This window comes from Mchenga conophoros, linkage group LG19 (assembly GCF_057382185.1).
Source record: "Mchenga conophoros isolate Kocher_MC1m ecotype Shallow Benthic linkage group LG19, M_conophoros_male_GT1.1, whole genome shotgun sequence".
Classification (NCBI taxonomy): domain Eukaryota; kingdom Metazoa; phylum Chordata; class Actinopteri; order Cichliformes; family Cichlidae; genus Mchenga; species Mchenga conophoros.
Window position 1 is genome coordinate 4,912,084 of NC_140544.1, and position 22,770 is coordinate 4,934,853.

The 22,770-nt window shown below is 40.8% G+C and overlaps 2 protein-coding genes across 3 annotated transcripts; one reads left to right on the forward strand and one right to left on the reverse strand.

The window, feature by feature from the left end:
• Positions 1–233: 233 nt before the first annotated feature.
• LOC146551512 (uncharacterized) lies at positions 234–14,943 on the forward strand. Of its 2 annotated transcripts, none has more exons than XM_085257454.1 (19): positions 234–454; positions 1,093–1,216; positions 1,724–1,860; positions 1,955–2,124; positions 2,793–2,976; positions 3,252–3,505; positions 3,589–3,674; positions 3,819–3,880; positions 5,299–5,537; positions 6,727–6,916; positions 6,992–7,033; positions 7,126–7,249; positions 7,757–7,898; positions 7,981–8,145; positions 8,254–8,326; positions 12,114–12,712; positions 12,836–12,953; positions 13,436–13,505; positions 14,472–14,943. In XM_085257454.1, the coding sequence occupies exons 2-19, from the start codon at positions 1,093–1,095 to the stop codon at positions 14,798–14,800; spliced, it is 3,108 nt and encodes a 1,035-aa protein (XP_085113580.1). In that variant the 5' UTR covers positions 234–454; the 3' UTR covers positions 14,801–14,943. The 2 variants fall into 2 exon arrangements, with proteins under 2 accessions (XP_085113580.1, XP_085113581.1); XM_085257455.1 differs by having other exon boundaries at positions 7,129–7,249.
• Positions 14,926–20,820, reverse strand: LOC146551513 (uncharacterized). The gene is made up of 4 exons (XM_085257456.1): positions 20,049–20,820; positions 18,458–18,658; positions 17,699–17,909; positions 14,926–16,490 (listed from the first exon to the last, which is right to left on the reverse strand). The coding sequence occupies exons 1-4, from the start codon at positions 20,803–20,805 to the stop codon at positions 16,238–16,240; spliced, it is 1,422 nt and encodes a 473-aa protein (XP_085113582.1). The 5' UTR covers positions 20,806–20,820; the 3' UTR covers positions 14,926–16,237.
• Positions 20,821–22,770: the final 1,950 nt, after the last annotated feature.

Consider the following 22,770-nt stretch of genomic DNA (forward strand, 5'->3'; position numbering starts at 1 on the left):
GAAATATATCATTATAATGTAATTTATTACTATAGAATACTTGGCATGACTCAGTCCCTGCGACCAACATAATACTTGTAATTGTTTCGCGAACATGAAAAAAAATGCACTTTTCGTTTTTTAAGGGCTAATTACTTTAAAAAAAATAAAAGAAAATGAAAAAATAATTGACAAACGTAATAACCCTTATTTTGAAATTATCCATACCGGAACGTGAAAGATTATTACTGCGGGACAAGTTTGCGCGGAACAAAACGCCACAGTTAGCTATTAATTTGCTCTTAAAATATGTTTCTTTAGAGCACGTGTGTATAAATTCAGATAATTTGAAAGAAAAAGATTTAATTATTTGAAGAAATCTGTGGGAAAAATAAGTACTTGCAGTAGAATTTATGTTAAAAGTTGGAACCGGTGTAACGAGGATTTGTGTCGAATAGACGAAAGATGATCTAAGGTAAGGAAACGTCTGCTTATTTCACGACACGTTTCCACAATTAAAATAATGTCGGTTTACATTTGCGCATGTGCGCGCCACAAGAGCAGGCCTAAATATGAGACTACGTTTTTTATTACAAACCTCTCGGCATTTACTTTTTATTTTTTTTATTTTTGTACTTGTCAGTGAACTAATTGATTAACAGTAACTAAATGTTAATTGCTTGTTTTAAATAAACCACCGCCAAAAGCCAAAGTGAGTCAACACATTATTGACAGAATACCAGTTATTTAATCATAAGCACCAAGAAAGAGAGAAAATTCATATTTAGTTCATAATTGACAGACCATTGTGAACTTGCCTTTAAAATTTACAGTATTTAATGAAACATTTTAACTTACTATTGTTCAGTATGTATTGTACCTGCATTTTCTTGGATATCATTTATTACAACAAAACGTTATCATGTACTCATATTTTCCTATAGTGATGTCTTTAATTGACTTCTTCTGTCCAAAATACAGACCAAAAAGTGATTTAAAATTTGTCATCACAGAAGGCAAAGCTTGTAATTGCAATAATCTTTTGTGATTGTTAAAGTTTTAAATCACCTTTCTTAACCTCTCTGTCCTTGTTTCCCACTTTTCCACCTGCAGATGCCCTCTTATGCCTTTCTGGATTGTTTGGAGCATTATTTACTGACAGGAAAGTTTCAAGTAAATACATCAAAAAGCTGGAAAAAGCTGGTCTCTAAAGATAGCAAAAAGTTTACTTACAAAGGTACAGTAGATGTTACACACAAAAAAAAAAACAGTTCTCAATGTTTGGCAGCATCAAACAAAATGTTTGTATGGTGTTGAAGAGACATTAATTGAAGTTTAGCCAGCGCTGTGACCCTGTGCTCAGTTTGGTGTAATACCTATATTGACCACAAGATGGTGCTTTGTTGTGAGAACTACTACTACTACTGTTGTGACTAAAATTTATATATAATTCATTGTGCTACATTTAGGTGGAAGTAAAATTTCTGATATGTTTTTAGATCATTTTAAGTTGAAATTTTGAATAGCTAATTAAATATTAAAATGTATGGATTGAAAACCATTGAACCATTGCCACAAAAGTTGTTCCAGTAACGTCACATCTTCAGAATCTATGAATTACCCAATGTTCATACACCCATGAACATTTTGTAGATCACCTGGATAATGCATGAGAGAAAGCACTGCACTGAATATAGCCTTTCAGTCACTTATTAGGAATGTTGCTGAATGCTCAAACCTCCAGATGGCTGTTTGTGGCGGTCTTATCGAGGCCGCCTCCTCCGTGTCGTTAGGAGTGACGAAGAAATACGTGAGATCCTGATACAATACCACAATAACAACAACCATGCGTGCCGGGAACGGGCAGTAAGGGAAATAATGGTGAGTTTAAATGAGGTGTGTTCTTTAAGTCACCAAAATGGTTAAAATTAAGGCTATTCATAGAAAAGTGTTTTAACTCTTGATGTCCATCCAGCTGATGTATTACTGGGTTGGAGTGACTGCGGCAGTGAAGAACTGGATAAAGGCTTGTGACGTTTGCCAGAATCAACCTACTAAAGAGCTAGCTAATCTGCGCGTCCAGTTTTGCCTGGTTTATGGTTGTGATTCTTCCAGTTACATACACCCTGAGATCACCTTCCACAGGTCAGGTGGCGTTACACACTGGGCTCAATTGTCTCAGATCTAAAACAAAAAAATTGTATTTTGCACAAAGAATGATTGAATAACTAAAACAGAACTTACCATTCATGTTGTAATAATATGTGAATGACAGGTTGCCATAACTTGCCGTAATTTGTGTTATGTGTGTATAAATTGACAAATAAGAACTTTTTCCAGTCAATACACATTTTAAAGATATGAAGATGTGAGAGAGATCTAGAGATAAAGTCAGCCAGAAGAGGTCAGATTTCAGGCAGTTCTTTAAAAATAAACAAATGAATTTCATATGTAATGTTTTAACCACGGGAAGGATTTTAATTTGAAGAGATATGGTATTAAGCATCCTAAGAAAATAACTGATTTGTTTGGCACTTTTTAAATTACAAGCGGAGATAGCAGAGGGCTAAAAAAGCTTATGGGGGCTTTGGAGTTGAACCATTTTGAGCTATGAGCCACCCAGGATTTCACTTTGATTCACTGAAGACAAAGTATTGTTGGAACACAATATTCTTGTATTTTCCAGAGTGCATTTACTTAGAACTATAGTGGACCTTAAATGGAGCCTTGTGGTACACCACAGGCAGACTTGGCTTTTGTTCAGCTTTCTCTGTAAGTTCTCCAAAGCAAAACTGGCCTTTGTGCATCTGCAGGTTTCCAAAGGACCCCGGGCAGCGGCAGAAATGGCTGACAGTTGCGCAGAGGGATGAAGGCTCGCTGCGCTCAAACTCCTACATCTGCTCCCGACACTTTGACCCATCCTGCTATACCCTGAATGAGGACGGTCAGCCGACACTATCATCAGATGCTGTACCCAGCATCATGCCCGATGAGGAGGTGACACAAAAGACTGAGAGCACATTAAAAACCTGTCAATTGTAATTAGCAAGTCTGCGGATTTACTTTTGGTTTTTTTTTTTACTCACTTCATTCTTCTTAGTGTTTGGACCTGCATATTTACTCATTTCATTACAAAATTTGCAGTGCTTTCAGAAACTTTAACAGAATTAGGCAATAGTGCTTTTTTCCCATCCAGTCCTGCAGAAGCGTACTAAGAGTGTGGACTTGAGTTAGTTCTCAGAGCTGATCAGGTAAACCTATGTGCCTTTCAGGTGCCCATTCCTTCAGATGAGGAAGTCCTGCTTTCCAACACGCTGGAAGACCTCATCTCTGCAGCTGCTGCTAATACCGAAACCGAAAAGCCCCCTCATCCAGCCACTGATCAGTCGGAAACCCCTATGGAGCTGCAGGAACACCAGTACTGCTCGTCAGCTCCAGACTCCACCGCAGTCCAGACAGTGAAGGAGCACACAAGGAGGAAGACTGTCATTGAGCCAACTTTCACCACGTACAACCATGTCGCCAGGTATGTGTTTGATGACACGAAAACTTCACACCCATGTGACGCATGTTCGTTTAAATTAGCATGTTTTCTTATGCATACTTTAGATATCTGAGCCACAGGATTTTACCAACGCAAAGCAAGAAAAATAGAAGTGCCTTAAAAAGGATGGCCAAGCGCTTTGGCCTAATAGGTGAGTGGAAAGGGTTTTAAACACAACAAGCAATACTCATTTTTATTTGACTGCTTCAGTGCTCTAAAGGAACACATTAAATCATTTATAAAGGTGCTGAAATGTTCATAGTCAAACTTTAGAAATATGTCTTTTCTTTTTAAGATGGAGTGCTGATGTACACACGGGCTTCTCGACCTCTCAGCGTGCCACGCAGCAGAGAGGAGGTAATTGCTAGCTTACAGATTTCAAATGAAGACCTTTTGTGCTGGTGGTCAGTGGTCAGCGGAGGAAACACTTTGTTTTATGACAGTTTACGCCTTATTATAACACATCTGGAAGTGTTAATTTCAGAGACTAAACACAACTGGTTAAAACCATCAACTAATCTGTATCTTTACATCACTGAGGAGTGGATAATGGCATCTTAAAGTGAAAGAGATTTTCACTTTAAGTACAGGTTATATTCTTTATTTAGTTCTTGCAGAAGCTAACAACAATGAAAATTCGTTCAGCAGTTATAAATGGAATCAAACAAAACAGTCAGCCATTAATTTCATCTGACCCTCATCACTTCATCTGCTGCTCTTCTCATGACCCTCTGAGATTGTGTGAGCTGGCAGGTCCCCGTTTTCTGCAGGTTGTGGTCCTGTATGGACCAGCTCCGACTTGTAGTCAGACCACATCAGGATCCTCTTCAGTTTGTGTTGAGAACGCCATCATCTACCTGCTCAATCGTGTCTGCACCCATCCGTACTAGCCAGCGAGCACTGCGAGTGTCATGTTTTTTAACTTTTCCAGTGCATTCAACCCCATGAGGCCAAACCTCCTGGGTGACAAGCTGAGAATGATGCAGGTGGATGCTTCTCTGGTGTCTGAGAGGCAGATGTTGTCCAGGATAAAGACAATGCTGGACAATACCTCCCACCCACTCCATGACGTGCTGGCTGGAACACATTCAGTGAGAGACTGAGATTACCAAAGAGCACCACTGAACGACACAGGAAATCATTCCTGCCTGTGGCCATCTCCCTGTACAACTCATCCATCTAATACACTGTAAACACTGCAATAGTTACACCCTTTTTGCACATGCTCTTTTCTACTCTGTAATATTCTTGTGAGTTATTGATATTTATTTATAATGATCTCTGTTAATTCTTGATATTTATAATTGAGTGATTTGTATATATTAGCGCTATCTTTTTAAATTAGTAAAATCTGTAACATATTGTATTGTTTAAATGGCTTAGTCTGTTACTGTTACTGCCTTGGAGCAACCGTAACCCACATAATTTCCTTGGGGATTAATAAAGTATTCTGATTCTGATTCTGTATGGGCCACTTGGTTCTGTCACCTTTGCACCTGGAGCACTACACCAGTGTCCTTTTTGCAATGAGCATTAAGGTGTCTTCGTGTTGTTGGAGGAAGCCTCCTAAGAGCTCCAAAATCCAGGATTTTTTAAATACTGTTAACATCTCTATTTGCACATCTTTCCTCAGCCCATGCCTCAACTATTACTCAGACTGACATTGCATGATCACATAAGTCTTATGTGATCTGTAATTTGCATAATGGTCTTACAAATACTATTAAATATCCAACCATGCTTTGCTAACCAACTGTGCTTCCTTTTGATCCCAGGTAAACTCAATCCTGCGAGAGTTTCATGACAGCAAGGGCCACTATGGTCAGGGGGTCTGCCAGCAAGAAATTTCAAAGCACTTCCACTGGGGCAGCATGACTCGAGACCTGGCTAGTTGGATCGCCAACTGCCAAACCTGCCTTAACAGAACCAAGAGGAAGTGGATGCGCTGCAGTGTTCTTGGGTGCACAAACTGCTGTGGACCAGTAGAGAGACGCCTGGGCCTCACCTTCCACAAGTATGAATCGTTTTTTTCTTGATTGTTTGCTGCTTATACTACGAAAGTAAACAGAGAAACACAGAATTAATTAATGAAAAAATAATAGTCCTAAAACCTTTAGGACTTCTGCGATAAAACATACGGTGTTCGCTCCTGTTCTGGTGAGAGTTTAGTGTGCAGATTATGCTTTATTTTTGCTCATTTCTGTTATTTTATCATGAATGTGATGTCACAAAGGCAGATGTTATCCCTCTAAGTTAAAAGATCAGGCGTTTAAGCTAACTGCTGGGTTAGCAATGTTTTTATTTCATACTTATATGTTGAGCTGTTTTTTTTAAATAGGTTTATCTGGTGCAGATAAAGTACATGCACAAAGTATACAGAGTTTTGCTTATGTTTATACCAAGTGCATTTGGAAGATGGTCGATCAGAAAATTAAACTGGGTTTTAGAGAAGTTGTTATTGATAAGCTGCTGCTTTTGTTTTAGCTATAAGATGAACCTGCCCTGAGCCAGAATAAGATAATTTAGTTTGTGTTTTTGAAATTTGAAGCATGGAGAACATAATAGAACCACTTTAACCACTTCTATATCTTACTTTGTTCTTGAAAGGACAAAAAACCCCAATAAATATTAGTTTTTGTGCTATAGGTTTTGGACCATTATACATTAGAAATCAGTAATGGTGTATTTGACTGAATATAATTGGTACACTTAAGAATTGATGTTGCTTTTGCAGCACAAGGATGCCCAAATATTGTTCAGGGAAGGTTTGAAGAGCACAATAGCTTTGAGGTGTTGACTTGGTCTCCAGATTCAATCAATCCAACCAAGCATCTGTGGGATGTGCTGGACAAACAAGTCGGATCCGTGGAGGGCTCACCTTAAAACTTACAGCACTTAAAGGATCTGCTGCTAATATCTTGATGCCAGATACCACAGCACACCTACAGGGGTCTAGTGGAGTCCATGCCTTGATGACCCAGAGCTGTCTTGGCAGCAAAAGGGGTACCAACACTTTGTTAGACAGGTGGTCATATTGTTATGCCTGATCAGTGTACTCTGACATGTTACTTCTTGGCTACTTAATGCAATACCCCAAATAAGGCTAAAGGCCTGCCCTTAAACCCATATTAATCATGTAGCTGTGACTTCAATGTGCTTTGGTAAAGTGTGCGTACTTCTTCATCATTAATATATTACCCTAGGTTTCCTCTTCACAATGCAACTCTGTTGGCAAAGTGGTTGAAGGCTACCGGCCGTCCAAACTGGCATCCTCGGCTCCGGTCTTCCATTTGTTCGATACATTTCACTGACGACTGTTTCAGCCATAGTGGGGAGGTCATCACCCTAAATCCAGATGCTGTGCCTGCACTCTCGGTCCACACGGACTCCGCAGTGAGCATCACAATTACTTAGTATTATTAATGCAACAGTGTCACAATTCTAATAACTGATCTGTTTCCTCCAAAGGTCCCATCCAGAGGGGCGAGCCAGCCTGCGGTGGGGGAGGAGGTATGTTGTAGATTTGTCAGGTTGACAAAATTTTATTTGCTGCAGAGTTTCATGAACCATATGTATTTACATGATCTACGTCTCTGTGTTAGCAGGCCATTTTTGCCAAGTACGATGCTGTGGAGCTCTACCTTACCAAACGCACTTACCCACCTGGACTGAACTATGTAGAAAAGAACACCTTTAGGAGGTTCTGCAAGAAGTTTGCCATTAAAGGTTCGTACAAATCTGTGTGTTCAAAACTCCTAAAAACAAAATACTAATAATGCCTGTGTAGTGCATTTTCCATGATAAAACACAGGCATGCAGGTATGCATAACAAAGGAGTTTTAATTCCAATATTATTTAGGAAAAGAACGTCAATATTTTATACTATGCACTGCTGGGAACACAAACTTTAAAAAGGGTGGTGGGAAAAATCTCCTTAATAAAAATAGAACCCATTATGCTAATGTCCAGCTTCAGATTTCTGTTCTTCATCTTTGTATGAGTCATATTTTAAATTAGAGCCCTGCGACAGACTGGCGACCTGTCCAGGGTGTACCCCGCCTCTCGCCCCATGACAGCTGGGATAGGCTCCAGCTCCAGCAAAAATCCAAATATAATGATACAATATACACAATGGCACTTGTGCCTCTGCTCAAACATAACTGGAAAGACAAAGGTGTCAATTAGTCTGTTTCACACTGTGCTGTAACATTTACCCTACCCCTGCTTTCCCAGACGGTGTTCTTCATACGGTGAAGGGAGACCAAATGCGTTTGGTTCTGAGGAACAGGCAGCAGGTTGAAACCGCGCTGGTGGACTATCACAACGAGCTCAACCACCTCGACGTCAACAAGTGTCTCAGACTGCTGAATGAGAGGTTTCCCCTCGCGCTGTTTCTCGTTAGTGACACGTTTCAGTCAGAATCATCAACACGGTCTCAGATCTGAACTTTCTTACAGATACTTCTGGAGAACCATGAGGCCTGATGTTGTGCAGTGGATCAACAACTGCTCTCAGTGCAGCATGAAGAAGACGAAGAAACCGAATCACCAAGCAGAGGCGAGAGGTTTAGCGGTTCAGACATCAGCTCAACTACAGGAACTGACATCTCACGACTTAGACGGGTAATTTCTATCTTAGTATCTCAAAGTACTAGTGAACTGTTGATATGGTTTCCCCATTTTTATGTCTAATATCTACCTGCTCTTCTCTCTCTGTCTGCATGTTGGCAGTGCGAATGATGAGGATACTGATAGTGATGGTGATGCAGAGGAGCAGCTGACAGTGAATTCCAAGGACACAGTGGTGGGTTTGCCAAAGCTTTAGCTCCTTGACTGAATGATTTTAGGCCTGTGGCTCTGACTTCTTTAGTGATGAAGACATTTGAGAAGATAATTAAGAAGGAGATTTTAATGCATGTTGAACACCATCTTGACCCCTTCCAGTTTGCCTATAGAGCAGGGAGAGGTGTGGAGGATGCTGCTGTCACACTCCTGCATCTCTTGTATAAGCATCTTGAGGCCCCCCACACCCATGCAAGATTATTATTTGCTGACTTTTCATGTGCATTTAATACAATTCAACCCCTCTTACTTGCTGACAGGCTTTACAATAATTTCAAGCTTGACACTAGTCTGGTCGGCTGGGTGACAGACTTTCTGACTAATAGGTCACAATGTGTGAGGGTAAATCATGTCTTTTCTGATGTGCTCTCCTGCTCTACTGGATCACCCCAGGGTTGTTGCCTCTCTCCCAAATGAGTGTCGCAGCAATTTCACAAACAGACACATCCTGAAGTTTGCTGACGACACAGTGATCGTCAGTCTTCTAGTGGGGGACGAGTCAGGCCATGGACAGGTTGTAGATGATTTTGTGAATTGGTGTGATGAGTCCTTCCTTTCACTTAACGTGTCAAAAACTAAAGACATGATTATTGATTTTAGGAAGTCCTCTTATAGCTCATCACCCACTATCATTAAAACTGCCGATATTGGGATCGTTGAGAGTTATAAATATCTAGGTGTGGTACTTGACCATAAACTGTGTTTTGAATCTCATGCTGATGCCACTACTAAAAAAGTTCAACAAAGACTGTTCTTTTTAAGGAAAATGAGATCTTTTAACGTCTCATCTGAGATGTTGTCCTTGTTTTATAGAAGTTTTATCGAATCTGTAATGTCTTTTTGTATCGCTGCCTGGTTTGGTAACCTGACGGTGAAGAATAAGAATCGGTTGGGACTTCTGGTAAAAACTGCTAGCAAAATTTCAGGGCGCTGGCAAGATGGACTTTTGGCCATTTACAATAGAAATGTGCTTAGAAAGGCTCATTCTATTATTAATTGTGTGAACCATCCACTTCACAGTGAGTTTGAGTTGTTGCCTTCCGGCCGCCGTTTTTAGAGTACCTCCGAGGAGGACTAAAAGACTCCAGGTCTCTTTTATCCCTACTGCGTCTTGTCTCCTTAATGGCAAATAATTGTCCTTGAATTTTCTATCATTATTATTGTTTTATAGTATTGTTCTGTTTGTTCTTATCCTCCTGCTGCTAAACTAATTTCCCCTTGTGGGACAATAAAGAAATTGAATTGAATTGAATTGAATTGACCACTTAGACAGGCTCCAAACGTGAGTCAGAATTAAAAAGCACTTTTGCAGCTTCCTACTCAAACATTTTAGGATAATTTCTGCATTCAAACATACAGTGGCTTGCAAAAGTATTCGGCCCCCTTGAACTTTTCCACATTTTGTCACATTACAGCCACAAACATGAATCAATCTCATTGGAATTCCACGCAAAAGACCAACACAAAGTGGTGTACATGTGAGAAGTGGAATGAAAATCATACATGATTCCAAACATTTTTTTTACAAATAAATAACTGCAAAGTGTTGTGTGCGTAATTATTCAGCCCCCTGAGTCAATACTTTGTAGAACCACCTTTTGCTGCAATTACAGCTGCCAGTCTTTTAGGGTTTGTCTCTACCAGCTTTGCACATCTAGAGACTGAAACAGCTCCAGCTCAGTCAGATTAGATGGACAGCGTTTGTGAACAGCAGTTTTCAGATCTTGCCACAGATTCTCGATTGGATTTAGATCTGGACGTTGACTGGGCCATTCTAACACATGGATATGTTTTGTTTTAAACCTTTCCATTGTTGCCCTGGCTTTATGTTTAGGGTCGTTGTCCTGCTGGAAGGGGAACCTCCGCCCCAGTCTCAAGTTTTTTGCAGACTCCAAGAGGTTTTCTTCCAAGATTGCCCTGTATTTGGCTCCATCCATCTTCCCATCAACTCTGACCAGCTTCCCTGTCCCTGCTGAAGAGAAGCCCCCCCAGAGCATGATGCTGCCACCACCATATTTGACAGTGGGGATGTTCAGAGTGATGTGCAGTGTTAGTTTTCCGCCACACATAGCATTTTGCATTTTGGCCAAAAAGTTCCATTTTGGTCTCATCTGACCAGAGCACCTTCTTCCACATGTTTGCTGTGTCCCCCACATGGCTTATGGCAAACTGCAAACGGGACTTCTTATGGTTTTCTGTTAACAATGACTTTCTTCTTGCCACTCTTCCATAAAGGCCAACTTTGTGCAGTGCACGACTAAGACAGCAGCTGTAGATTCCCCCACCTGAGCTGTAGATCTCTGCAGCTTGTCCAAAGTCACCATAGGCCTCTTGGCTGCATTTCTGATCAGCGCTCTCCTTGTTCGGCCTGTGAGTTTAGGTGGACGGCCTTGTCTTGGTAGGTTTACAGTTGTGCCATACTCCTTCCATTTCTGAATGATCGCTTGAACAGTGCTCCGTGGGATGTTCAAGGCTTGGGAAATCTTTTTGTAGCCTAAGCCTGCTTTAAATTTCTCAGTAACTTTATCCCTGACCTGTCTGGTGTCTAAATCCAATCGAGAATCTGTGGCAAGATCTGAAAACTGCTGTTAACAAACGCTGTCCATCTAATCGGACTGAGCAGGAGCTGCTTTGCAAAGAAGAATGGGCAAGAGTTTCAGTCTCTAGATGTGCAAAGCTGGTAGAGACATGCCCTAAAAGACTGGCAGCTGTAATTGCAGCAAAATGTGGTTCTACAAAGTATTGACTCAGGGGGCTGAATAATTACGCACACCCCACTTTGCAGTTATTTATTTGTAAAAAATGTTTGGAATCATGTATGATTTTCGTTCCACTTCTCACGTGTGCACCACTTTGTGTTGGTCTTTCACGTGGAATTCCAATAAAACTGATTCATGTTTGTGGCTGTAATGTGACAAAATGTGGAAAAGTTCAAGGGGGCCGAATACTTTTGCAAGCCACTATTTATGGTGGTTGATTTTTTTGTGTGTTTATTTCAACATCCATTTGGATATTGGTAGCTTTTGGCTCCAAATAAACACAACAACACAGTGGCAGTCAAAATGCTCATATAGGAAGCAATTTCGTGACATCATCAGTCTCCTATGCCTGATACAAACATTTTTATTTAAAAAAAAAAGAAGAAAAATAATCTGTCAGCTTGTCTTGGGATCCAAGTTTTTCTTGTGTTGGAGCTGTTCAGTTGTTGGGCTGCTTCAAGCTAATTGGCCTTTCCATCCAGCAATCACTGGATATAAATCAGAAACCTCATAAGAGATAAGTACGGCACTCAAAAAGCTTGATTTGATAATTCTGCAGCAGTTCGTTGAAGAAATTCTAGAGGAAAAAGAAGCTGTTCTAAAAATCTCAGACAAGATCAAATCTGTCGCCGGTCAGCTTTTCTGAAAATCTTGTGAATGTGATAACTTAAGAACGAGCCAGCGTAGGATTTTGAAATTGATACCATTGGTGTATCTGCTAGGAGGCTGAGGGCTAGCACTGGCAGCTGGCAGTATTTTTCAATTAAGATTAGACAGATGATTCTATGCATGCACATTTTATGAAACAGAAGTTACTTAGATACCAGAGCTCAGATAAATGGCTGCAGGTAGCACGAGTTGTTTCTAGAAGAACAAAACAGTAACAGTTCAGCCTCTAGTAAAGAACTAGCTCATGCTCTGCCACCTCCATAATTATGTTGTATGTAAGTTATGAAGTTGAACTGACTTTGTCTCCCATCTCACTTGTAGGATGAACCTTCTTCCAGTTTGTCCTCCCAGACTGAAATTCACGATAATCCTCAGCCCAAAATTCCCATCCTCCTTCACCTGAAAAATCCCATCAACTTACAGCCCAGGTCTCCCAAAATCCCCTCTGTCACAAAGCTCTTGTCTATGAAGAGAATGACTTCTTCGCATTTTGAAATACATAAGGATCCTGAAAGCTCTAAGAAGCAAAAAAGGATAGAGAATCCGATAAATCCCCAGCCAGAGAAGCTTGCACAGCCTCAAGAACAGGAAAAAACAAGTAGCCCTCAGGGCAACAATGGGACACAACACTGCATCCAAGCACAGCTTGTTTTAGAGCAGCATGCTCCACTGCAGCACATTCAGGCTCCAAGTCAAAAAAGTCCTCCAGAGGCACATACATCAACACAAATCCGAAGTCATTGCAGTGTCCAGCGCACAGTGAAGAAGAAAAGAGGCCCAGAGGCAGATTCTTCAGCTAAATGGAGCTCTAGCAGTGGTCTGGAGCCTGTGATGGCCCTGAGCACCAAACCCTGGCCTGTCTTCACCATCGGTAGCTCTGCTGTGGAAAAAACTGCAAAACCCTCGCCTAATGCTGACAGGTGCAGCACAAAATATCAGTCTTTTTATACCTATTTTCATTATTTCATATTCTGATTTTGCTGGCAGGTGGTGTTTGTCAGAGGTTTAATGGGTTTGTCGTCTGTTTTTGTGTGTCCGAGCAGCTCAGCTGTTTTTTATAGGCCCATCAGGCTTCAGGCCCGAACTGTCATTCAGCAGTGTAGTCACGCAAAGATTAAGCTCAAACCTGCTGTGGATGGAGCAGATGCTCAGTGGGCAGAGGTGGGTGCGTTTGTTTTTCAATGTATTTTATTTAATTAAGTCTTTGTCTTGTCGTGGAAATGTAATAATCATGTCCTGCTGCCCCCTGCTTTGGATTTTGGTGTACTTTTATCAAACATTTGATTAATACAATACGTTATATTTTGTGTGATGGTGGTTTATTAACAGTTACTGGATTAATTTAATCAGTTCTCATAAAACTACTGTATTTAAATCAGTCTAGTCACACACTGTTCGGTGAGTATAATCCAATCTCGTGTGGATATTGAGGTTTATGACTACTCAAACCTTTTCCATGTTCAGAAAGGATATACAGTGTAACAGGCTGAAGCATAATGTGGCACTTTATTCTCATAATTAATGAAATGTAAATGCTTACTTGAGGTTAAAACATTAATGTGTGAGACTTTGTTTTTATGTGCGATCCTGTAAAGTACCCAATTAATTATTATTGTTTCCACACTGTGCCTCCCTCTCCTTAGATTCAGCAGGGATTGGTTGTCTATGTGTGTTTCTTTCACGGAGCCACTGAAGATGTGACAAATGAGATGGGTGAGTTACTGCTGCACATGTTAGCTGACTCACAGTAGCTAATAACCAGAAAACGGTAATAGCAGCTTAGACAAATGAATTTAAATTAACTACTGAAAGTTGCTCACCTTAAATTTCTTATAGAGATCCAGAAATTGGTCTTTGAGCCAAAGTGGAAAAAAAAAAAAGTGTCAAACAGCACTTTGAAAAAAAAAAAAAAACCCACAAAACATGTAAAAGTTATCCAAACAACTCAAACACAGTATGTACGCTCACTGCTCTTAAAGGCAATGATCTTATCAGCTAAGAAAAGGAAACTCGGGCTATAGTTCACACAGGCTGATCAAATTTAGACAACAGAAGACTGTAAAAGCATTGCCTGGTCTGATGAGTTTTTCTGCTGTGACATTCTGACAGTAAACAACATGAAAGTGTGGATCGTGCAGGTTGGTGTGGGTGGTGCATGCGTGAGTGTAGGATATTTATCTTGGCACTCTGAGCTGCTTGGTACCAACTGAGTGTTGTTTAAACACCACAGCCAACCTGAGTATTATTGCTGACCATGTCCATCCTTTAGTGATCACGCTTTACTCACCACCTGATGAGTAAAGCGTGATCATGTGCGATTGTGTTATGTCACAAAGCTCGGATCATCTTAAATTGGTATCTTGAACATAGCATTGAGTTCATTGGATGAGGTGGAACTGGAGATTCATGTTATGGATCAGCTGCAGCTGTGTGATGCTTGCATGTAAATATGAACCAAAATCTCTGAGGAATGTTTCCAGCACCTTCCTGAATTCATGCTAAGAATTAATCCAGGTCTGAAGGAAAAGGGGGATCCAAGCAAGGTGGACATAATATGAATTTAAGGGGTAATCTTATGTTAACAGGATGATAAATTTATGTATAACTAAACGTAACAGTCAAACAGATTTCCATCTTGTGGCCTAAGGCTTTGTCTGTTTTCCACCGTGTCCTCAACAGCCAACACTCTGATGACTACCAGGCTTTTCCGGAAACATTCCGGGCATTGTGTGTCCCTCCTGGATCTTCCTGGAAGTATTTTATTTGTCCCCCAAGACTCCCTGCTTGGGAAGCCAGCACCCAACAGAAGGATGCAGTACAAGGGTGGATGCGAGCTGTGGTGGGGTGCTCAGCTCTTCTCAAGTCTGGTCTCCGCCTGCAGAGAACTCATGACAGGTTCAGCGAAGTGCACAAATGCAGGTGTAAAGGTAGAACATGGACTCTATGGACGGAAACAAGAAATCGCCCTGAACTCTGTGGAGCCGCAATCTGTGCTCCTGGAGTTCTGAGGTACATCTTAACATCAGTGTGGGACATTCAGTACTTCATCTGGGCTTTCTTCCATCCCTCATGTAAAGGTTAAACTAGTGTTGTGGAATTTTCATGTTAATAAAATCTGCAACAAGGTCAGCTGTGGTCAAGCTATTTTAATTACTGCATGAAGGAGAGACAACACATCAAATATCACAGTTCTGCAGAATCTTGACTAAAATACTCAAAACAGTTGGAAGTTCTATATCAATTTTTTAGGACTCTTCCATATTGTATAAATCACAGGAAAAAAATGTTCTAATGAATTTTTATTCATCCATAAAAGTAAAACACTCAGCAAAGAAATGTAACATTAACCCTGTTGAACAAAGGAGTTTTTAAAACGAACCCTTCTGCATTTCTTGCTACATTCAAATTGTAAAGCTAAAAAAAATAAAAATAAAAATCTGCAGACATTTAGAAAAATGTTGCGCTTCAGAAATAACTGTAGGGCTTGTTGAAAAGCAATAAATGAATAAGAAATAATTAGCTTACACAACCTGAAAGCTCAAATATTGCAATGATCAATTTGAAATCAAAAAATTAAGTCACCTGGACTCAAAACGTAACAATAATGCGTTTTTGCAGTAACACAGAAGCCGTTTCTGGTCCTGACATTTCATGTAATGGTTTCAAAACAAAAATATTTTGACCACTAGACAACTTTGATCCTGAGGTTTTTGTCCTCTTACCCAGTTTAGTTTTTTCTGTCAAGGACGCAAAGATCTCCATTATTAAAATAATGAACCTATTTTAGAGTCTTTTCAGCTCTTCAAACTATCTTTAATTTTTCATCCAGAAAGCAAAACTCAGATGACCCAACAGCTAAACGTTTGCCTCTGACAGATGTGTCAGACACACAGGCTGATCCCAGCACAACTCTGTTTAAGAAAGAATTTTTTAAGGAGTTTTCAACGTAAACTGCCTTCTCAAAACATGACTTGCTGCTACTGTTCTTCATGTGTTACATTATGTAAACAGTACTGTCAGATCTTACAGAACAAAACGGGCTACTTGAATCAGTCACTTTGGGAACTGGAATAAACTGACAGATCTGATTATTTAAGAGCTTCTTATGTCTTTAAAGACCATGCCTGAGCATGTAAGGCATCGTTTAACAATGCACATAACTAACGTATTTTGTTTGTGGATTACAAACCAGCCAGACATAACATGATGCAACTGCTACTCTGCTCTTCTGTTTGTTGCAAAAAAAAAAAAAAAAAAAGTGTCACATTTCGGCCTATTTATTAGCTTTATGACCGAGAAGACCTTCAGTACTCCTGATCCATGGCTGCCTTCATATGCCTTCAGACAACGGGTCTTACCTCAGGTCTTCTTGACACTGCTCATTCTGGTGCAGTGCTTTTGGGAAGAAAAATAACTTAATTCCCACATTTCTGCCTCGCACCCGTTCAGTCTCCTTCCCACACACAGTCACATTCACGCAGTGGGCTCCTTTGCCGCATCGTTGTTATGACCGTGATCCTGTTCTCAGACAGCTCCTGCAGCTCACTGATCAGCTCCTGCACAGATGGGCTCGGCCAAGGGTGCCCGTTGAGGTAATCTCGGAGGATGAACGAACGCTCCACGATCAGCTCCAGCCGCACCAGGTGTCGCAGCTTGTGGAGGCTCAGCAGGTCTTTCTCTGGTTCCCGGCGGAAAAATCTGCAGGAAACAGGACAGGACTCGTTAACGTACCTCAAGAGCAGGTTCACAATATCTTATAGGGTTGTAGTAAGGTCATTTTCTTGTTTGCTTGTTGAAACGTCTTTAAACAGTAAATGGACTGGTACTTAAATAGCACCTTTCTTCTCCAGCTGAGAACTCAAAGCTCTCATTCACCCAATCGAACACACACATCCATACAAGTGCTTTTCTATGCCCAGGCGCCTTAATCCAACATCTCTTACACACGCACACATCCTGATTAAGGCATCAAAGCAACTCATGGTTCAGATTCTTGCCCAGTGGAAATCTGACCACTGACTTTCGGATTAGTAGACAATCCACATCCTGAGCCACTGCCACCCTCATTTACTTATTAATAGGTCTATTGTAGGTCTTTGGGTCATGTGGACCTCATACCCTGTTATACAGATACAAAAAAAAAAAAAAAAAAAAAAAAGGCCTGCAGCTTTAAAAAACAAAAAACAAAACAGGAAACAATTTTTTCCAGGAAAAAACAAACAAACTTATAGTTAATTTAAAATAGCTGATGCTAACTGAGCAGTTGTAGGGGGGTACTTCCCGATTGACACAAGAAACAACTTGCACAAATCAAACTGCCACATCCGATCACCACTGAACGGACTAAGATTTCATCATGTATGGATGCTTTAGTGCCCTGTATACCTTGAGGCAGGTTATATAGAAGAGAAGTGCACATTTAAACAATCAGCATTTCTTAAATGACTGATTAATGCTTATTTTCATTTTTAATTAACAGTAGTTTGTGGAGACCTCTTCACTGGGATTTTATCCAAATCTTCCCTTACTTAGATCATTACATTTCTTGAAACATAATTTTATTACAGGGATTAGACATTTTAAAAAAACAAAAAGAACAAACTGTTCATTCACTGCAGAAAACTGTCCCCACAGATTAGTTCCCTGCAAAATCTTGAAATGACCAAATTTATCCAAATAATTTTGGGTAACCCAAATTTTCATTATCTGATGGGATAATCTGTTAGTTGAAAATGAATCTAAAATGTTTTATAACTGAATACTTGTTTTTAGCCATTCTTAAGGAAAAACCTAATGTTCTCAAATGAGAAGACATTATGCTTTACTTTATGATAAATAATACAGTCTGATCAACATTCTCCTGCTTAGACTGCCAGGCAGAAAAACTAGGATGAACTAAGGCTCACCGTATCCTGAGTGTCTTGAGTTGAGGAAACAGCATAGGGATCCGTCTGCAGAGACTGCCACTGGAGCGGTTCTGTTCAATATCAAGGTGCTCCAGTCCTGGAACTTTAGGCGCAATAGAGTCCATGTCTTTCAGCGTTATGGCTACTCGCAGCGTCAGCCTGGTCACACTGGGTGGGATGGTGGTGGTATAGGTAGTGAGAGAATTCCCACCTACAAGGACAGAAAGCAGCACCAAGAGTTAAGGAGAAACTTGGATTTCGGGCGATCGTGGCTCGAGAGTTGGGAGTTCATCTTGTAGTTAGGTCGAGCCCCGGCTCGGACAGTCTCGGTCGTTGTGTCCTTGGGCAAGACACTTCAACTACCGCCTACTGGTGATGGCCAGAAGGGCCGATATGGCAGCCTCGCTTCTATCAGTCGGCCCCAGGGCAGCTGTGGCTACAACTGTAGCTGCCTCCACCAGTGTGTGAATGTGAGTGAATGAATGAATAGTGGAATTGTAAAGCGCTTTGAGGGTCTCGAAAAGTGCTATATAAATGCAATCCATTATTATTATTATTATTTCCCCCGCCTGAGGCTCAGTTCTGCTTTGAAAACCAGGAATTAAGATGCACTGACATTGCCAAATAAACTGCATATAACGATGCAGAAAGATGCTTTTTAAACCTGCGCAAAAAATATTAGTTGCCTAACAATTATGCAGTTGTCCCAGACCAACTAAAAGAAACCCACACAAACTGCAGAACAGCAGAGTTACTCACCGATGATAGTGAGAGATTTTAAGTGTTGCAGAGGACTCAGCCAGGCCTGCAGGCGACACTCAACGCCCTCTCTGATGTACCTGTACCTGACGGCCAGCGACTCAAGAGAGGTGAGACTTCTCAGCGCATTCTCTGACAGGGTGGTTTCTGGGTAATCCACCAGTTCCAGAGTGGTCAGCACAGGGCCACCGTAGCAGAACACTGCAGGACCAAAAAGTATGTTTATTTCTATATCCTAGCACAGGGGCGTCCAACTCCAGTCCTCGAGAGCTACTGTCCTGCAGCTTTTAGATGCATCCCTACTCCAACACAGGTGAATTAAATGATTGGATTACCTCTTCAGCATGCCATCAAGTTTGGCAAAGTCCTGGTAACAAGCCATTCATTTGATTCAGGTGTGTCAGAACAAGGATGCATCTAAAAGCTACAGGACAGTGGCTCTCAAGGACTGGAGGTGGACACAACGGACTTTGACCACAGTGCTGCACAGCAAATAAAACCATCTGCAGTTGTAATAGTATAAAACGTTGGGTAAAAGTTGCAGCAATTAAGTAAGAAACAGAACACTGCAGTATGCAGTAAGGGAAACTTGTCTTTAGTCACTATTTGTACATGACCTAATCTGCAGCTTGGCAGCAGAAGTATTTTTCTTTTGTTTAATCAGCCCTTTCAGGATATGTTAGTTTGTTGATATAGTGGCACAGCCATCTCATTATGCTGGATACTTTGTAATAAAAGCATTTACACAAACTAATCTGTTTGGCTTTGTTCTTCTCCTGGTTCTTACCATTGTTGCTGCGCTCGTCCCTCTGGCCCTCGTTTGGAGACAACGCACACTGCTTAAGCTGATGCAGTGGACAATGAGGCCCACTGTGTCAAATGCAGCACCGAGATACAGTAATACGGCAGATTGGCCATATGTATCAAAACTGCAGTATCAAAACAAATTTCTCCAACACACTAAATTAAGTCTAAAATTTGGATTTTGAGTCATTTTCCTTTCCACTGCCATGTTTAAAACAAGCTGTCCCTGTCACTAAACAAATATTTGAAATTGTCATTTGAGGTAAAGTGAACTGACCAGCAGTAGTTCGTGTGATTAGGCTAGATCGCGGATTGCATTCAAGGTTTGTCTATGTGTAAGAGTGCAGGTGCAAAGCACACGTCTACAAAAAGTTGTTTCAACCTAGACAAATTCCCAGGAAAAACTCAGGGCTATGTGGCAACTTCAGCGTCGTCTGTACTGGGATTTGTAATGCTGTAACATAATGTACACTTACAAATAATAGTCATAAACATTATCCTAAACACACTGCATTGGTGTTACTGGTGTTGCAAGTTTGCAAATAGGGCATTTTTATGTAATTTACAAGCTAGAGCATATCTATGTGCAATATTAGAATATTTAAGGTTTGTTAATAGTGACCTCCTGAGCCAACGTGCGTTAGGTCTCTTGATGAATGTGAAGGACAGCATAGAAAATCTTGAGGACAATGGCACAGTTCTTGGCTTACCAGCTCTAAAGCCTGGTTTTGATGCTTTGATAGCCTATACCACAGCAGTTTCCCGTTGGATGAGTGACGAGACTCACCTGGTTGGTCCGGGTCCGCTGGGTTGAAATAATCATCTGGCAGGGGCTCCGGCGGCTCCCCTTTCATCCCCCAGGATAGGTGTTTGAGCTTGGTCAGGTTCAGAAGCAGGTTGTGGAAAACACTGCAGGGCACCGGCCTGACCGTGTCCAGCCCGTAGCCCTCTCCCTGCTGGTGGAAGAGCAAGTACCGCAGGTTGACCAGGTGCGACACGCTGTTGATGAACTGCACCGTGTTGGGCAGACGGACGTTGCACACGCTTAACTGAGTCAGCCGCCTCCCCAGCTGGACTGCCAGATTGTGCCCCAGAACCGGCTCGTCCCAGATAGCGTTTCGCACCCCGACACCCCTCAGGTCGGGGAACCTGGAAAGGGCGTCCAAGTATTTCTCCTTATACTGCCGTCCTCCGTCCACAAACACAATGGTGGAGAGTGACGGGAGGAACTTCACGAGGCGTCGCCACTCTTTGCGCCCCAAATGCCGCACCGTTACTCGGGTGAGACTGCGGTAGTTTAAAGTGTCCCAGAAGCCGTACGTATAACGTCGGAGGTCGGACAGCACTACCGTGTAGTCTCTCCACAGAGACGGGTGGTCGACGAGATTCTTTAGGTGCTTGCAGCAGAAGCGGACAGTGTGTTTTTCCTCCGTGTTCAGGTAGCTGAGAACATAGACCCAAACTTCTGGTGGCAAAAGCTGTATCTGTTCCATAGTTAATGTTACTACCCGATCCGTACCGGAAACCCGATCGGTACCCCGCATGCGCGAAAGGTTTCTACTTCCGGTCGTAGCGTTTTACGATAGTTCTGGGTCAGAGTATCTGTTAAGATGTTAAGAATAACAAGTATATCTTAAAATGTTTGCAATAATGAAGCATTTCAGTACAATGTAGACAAAAACGAAAAATAAAAAGATAGTTACGGATCAGGACTCCCCGATCCTTACTGCGCATGTGCAGATGTTTTCTTCTTCTGTTCGTTTAATGGCAGTGTACTCCCCAGTGTACGAGGATACCGCCACCTGCTGACCGAGCGAATAAACCCTATTATAAACTGAATTAGCGTCATTACAAACGTGTGTTAAATTTGATTTAGCGATAGTCGAGTGTGTTTATGCTTGTCTGTGAGGAGAGGATTGTTGGAATAGTGATGATGATGTGCGCTATCACTGTCAATTGTCAGTAAACACTTCATCTGGCTGATGAATCTACACGTGAGACATTACAAAGTCTGCATTATTAACTCTGTAATTAGGCGCCATTCTTCTTATTTTACGGCGCTGTTGCTCAATCGGGGGACGCTCTGTTGAGGAGAAAAGCATGAATTTCTTTGTATACGGATTATCCATTGTTTAAATGTCCCGGGCAGTCGAAGAGGAGGCAGAGCTGTTGAGAAATGCTAGGAGCTAACTGGGCGCTAACCGTATCTTTTTTTTTTTTTTAATACTTTAATTAAATGTATGCACATATTACAATCTCTCGTTGGGAGACAACATTTGTGCAACAACATCTTGAAAAGGTTGAATAAGAAATCAAACGAAAAAAAAAAAACCACATATATACATATACATAAATATATGAAGGCCATTTTTATGACATATAACAGTTTCCTTTCTGCGAACACTTTAACATACATGTGGCTTACTTAGTACACCAAAAACACAATCATTAAAAGGATAGAGATTGAGTCCCATTGTCGCATATCAAAGCAGCCTCTTTACATGAATCCCTCAGTAATTCTAAAGATGACAAAAAAGATTTTAATTCAATTTTCAATACAGTTAGGGAAGGTCTTTTACTTTGCCATTTGCATTTGTGTATGTGGTATTTGCCCATAATTATCACCACCTTGTGTAGCATGGACAGTTCCTTAGATGGATCACCATTATTATATAAAACTTGTGTTAGAGTCAGTGGGGTCATCCCATCTATTCTTATACTCAACCAGTCTACTAGATCTTGCCAAAAGTCAGTTGTTACTGAGCAGGAAAAAAACAAATGATCAATACTTTCCGCATTTTGTGAACAAAATCCACATGGCTCTACCTCAAACCCAAACCTTTTTTTAAGCATTTCGGCTGCTGGGTAATATCCATTAATTATTTTAAATTGCATTTCTTTGACTTTGGGGGGGATAGGCCATTTTAAAAAGTGCGTATATTTGTTCGTTATTTTAACATTACTCCCTTTTAGTTTTGTGTTACTGTTAAAGTCGTGAAATAATTTGTTTTTAAATATCTTGTTCATGGTTTTATTATTACAGTTTTTATCCGTCAAAAGAATCTGGTTTAGATGTAAAGAAGGTAGACTAATTTGTGCCTTAGAGTAATACAAATAACCTTGAATCAAACTCAACAGAGGTAAGGGGATTGCCTTACAAACCTTGTCATATTCTCTAAGGGAACACTGAATGTTAAACTTAGCATTAAAAACACCCACTGAGAGAAACTGACCCCTTTCATCAAGTAAGTCTGTTATAAAGATTATGTTTTTTTCAAACCACTCTTTAATAAACAATGACTTCTTATTAATTGTAATTGTTCTGTTATTCCACAAGGTGGAGCAATGTGGTGAAAAGTTATGGGCAAACACCATCTTCCAATAAGACAAGACCTGCTTATGATATTCTGACAGTTTCACAGGCAACTTCAATATATCAAAATCACATTTCAGGAGAAAATCCAACCCTCCCACCTTTTTGAAAATATTTTTTGGGATATGGAACCATA

Bases quoted from the DNA above. Each gene is read 5' to 3' on its own strand.
- LOC146551513 (XM_085257456.1), bottom strand. From the start codon at position 20,805: ATGCGGGGTACCGATCGGGTTTCCGGTACGGATCGGGTAGTAACATTA. The intron at 18,659-20,048 runs GTGAGTCTCGTC...TTGGTCCTGCAG, and splicing joins AGCGGACCCGGACCAACCAG to TGTTCTGCTACGGTGGCCCT. The intron at 17,910-18,457 runs GTGAGTAACTCT...CTGTCCTTGTAG, and splicing joins AAAATCTCTCACTATCATCG to GTGGGAATTCTCTCACTACC.
- LOC146551512 (XM_085257454.1), top strand. From the start codon at position 1,093: ATGCCCTCTTATGCCTTTCTGGATTGTTTGGAGCATTATTTACTGACA. The intron at 7,250-7,756 runs GTTCGTACAAAT...CTGCTTTCCCAG, and splicing joins CAAGAAGTTTGCCATTAAAG to ACGGTGTTCTTCATACGGTG. The intron at 8,327-12,113 runs GTGGGTTTGCCA...TCTCACTTGTAG, and splicing joins TGAATTCCAAGGACACAGTG to GATGAACCTTCTTCCAGTTT.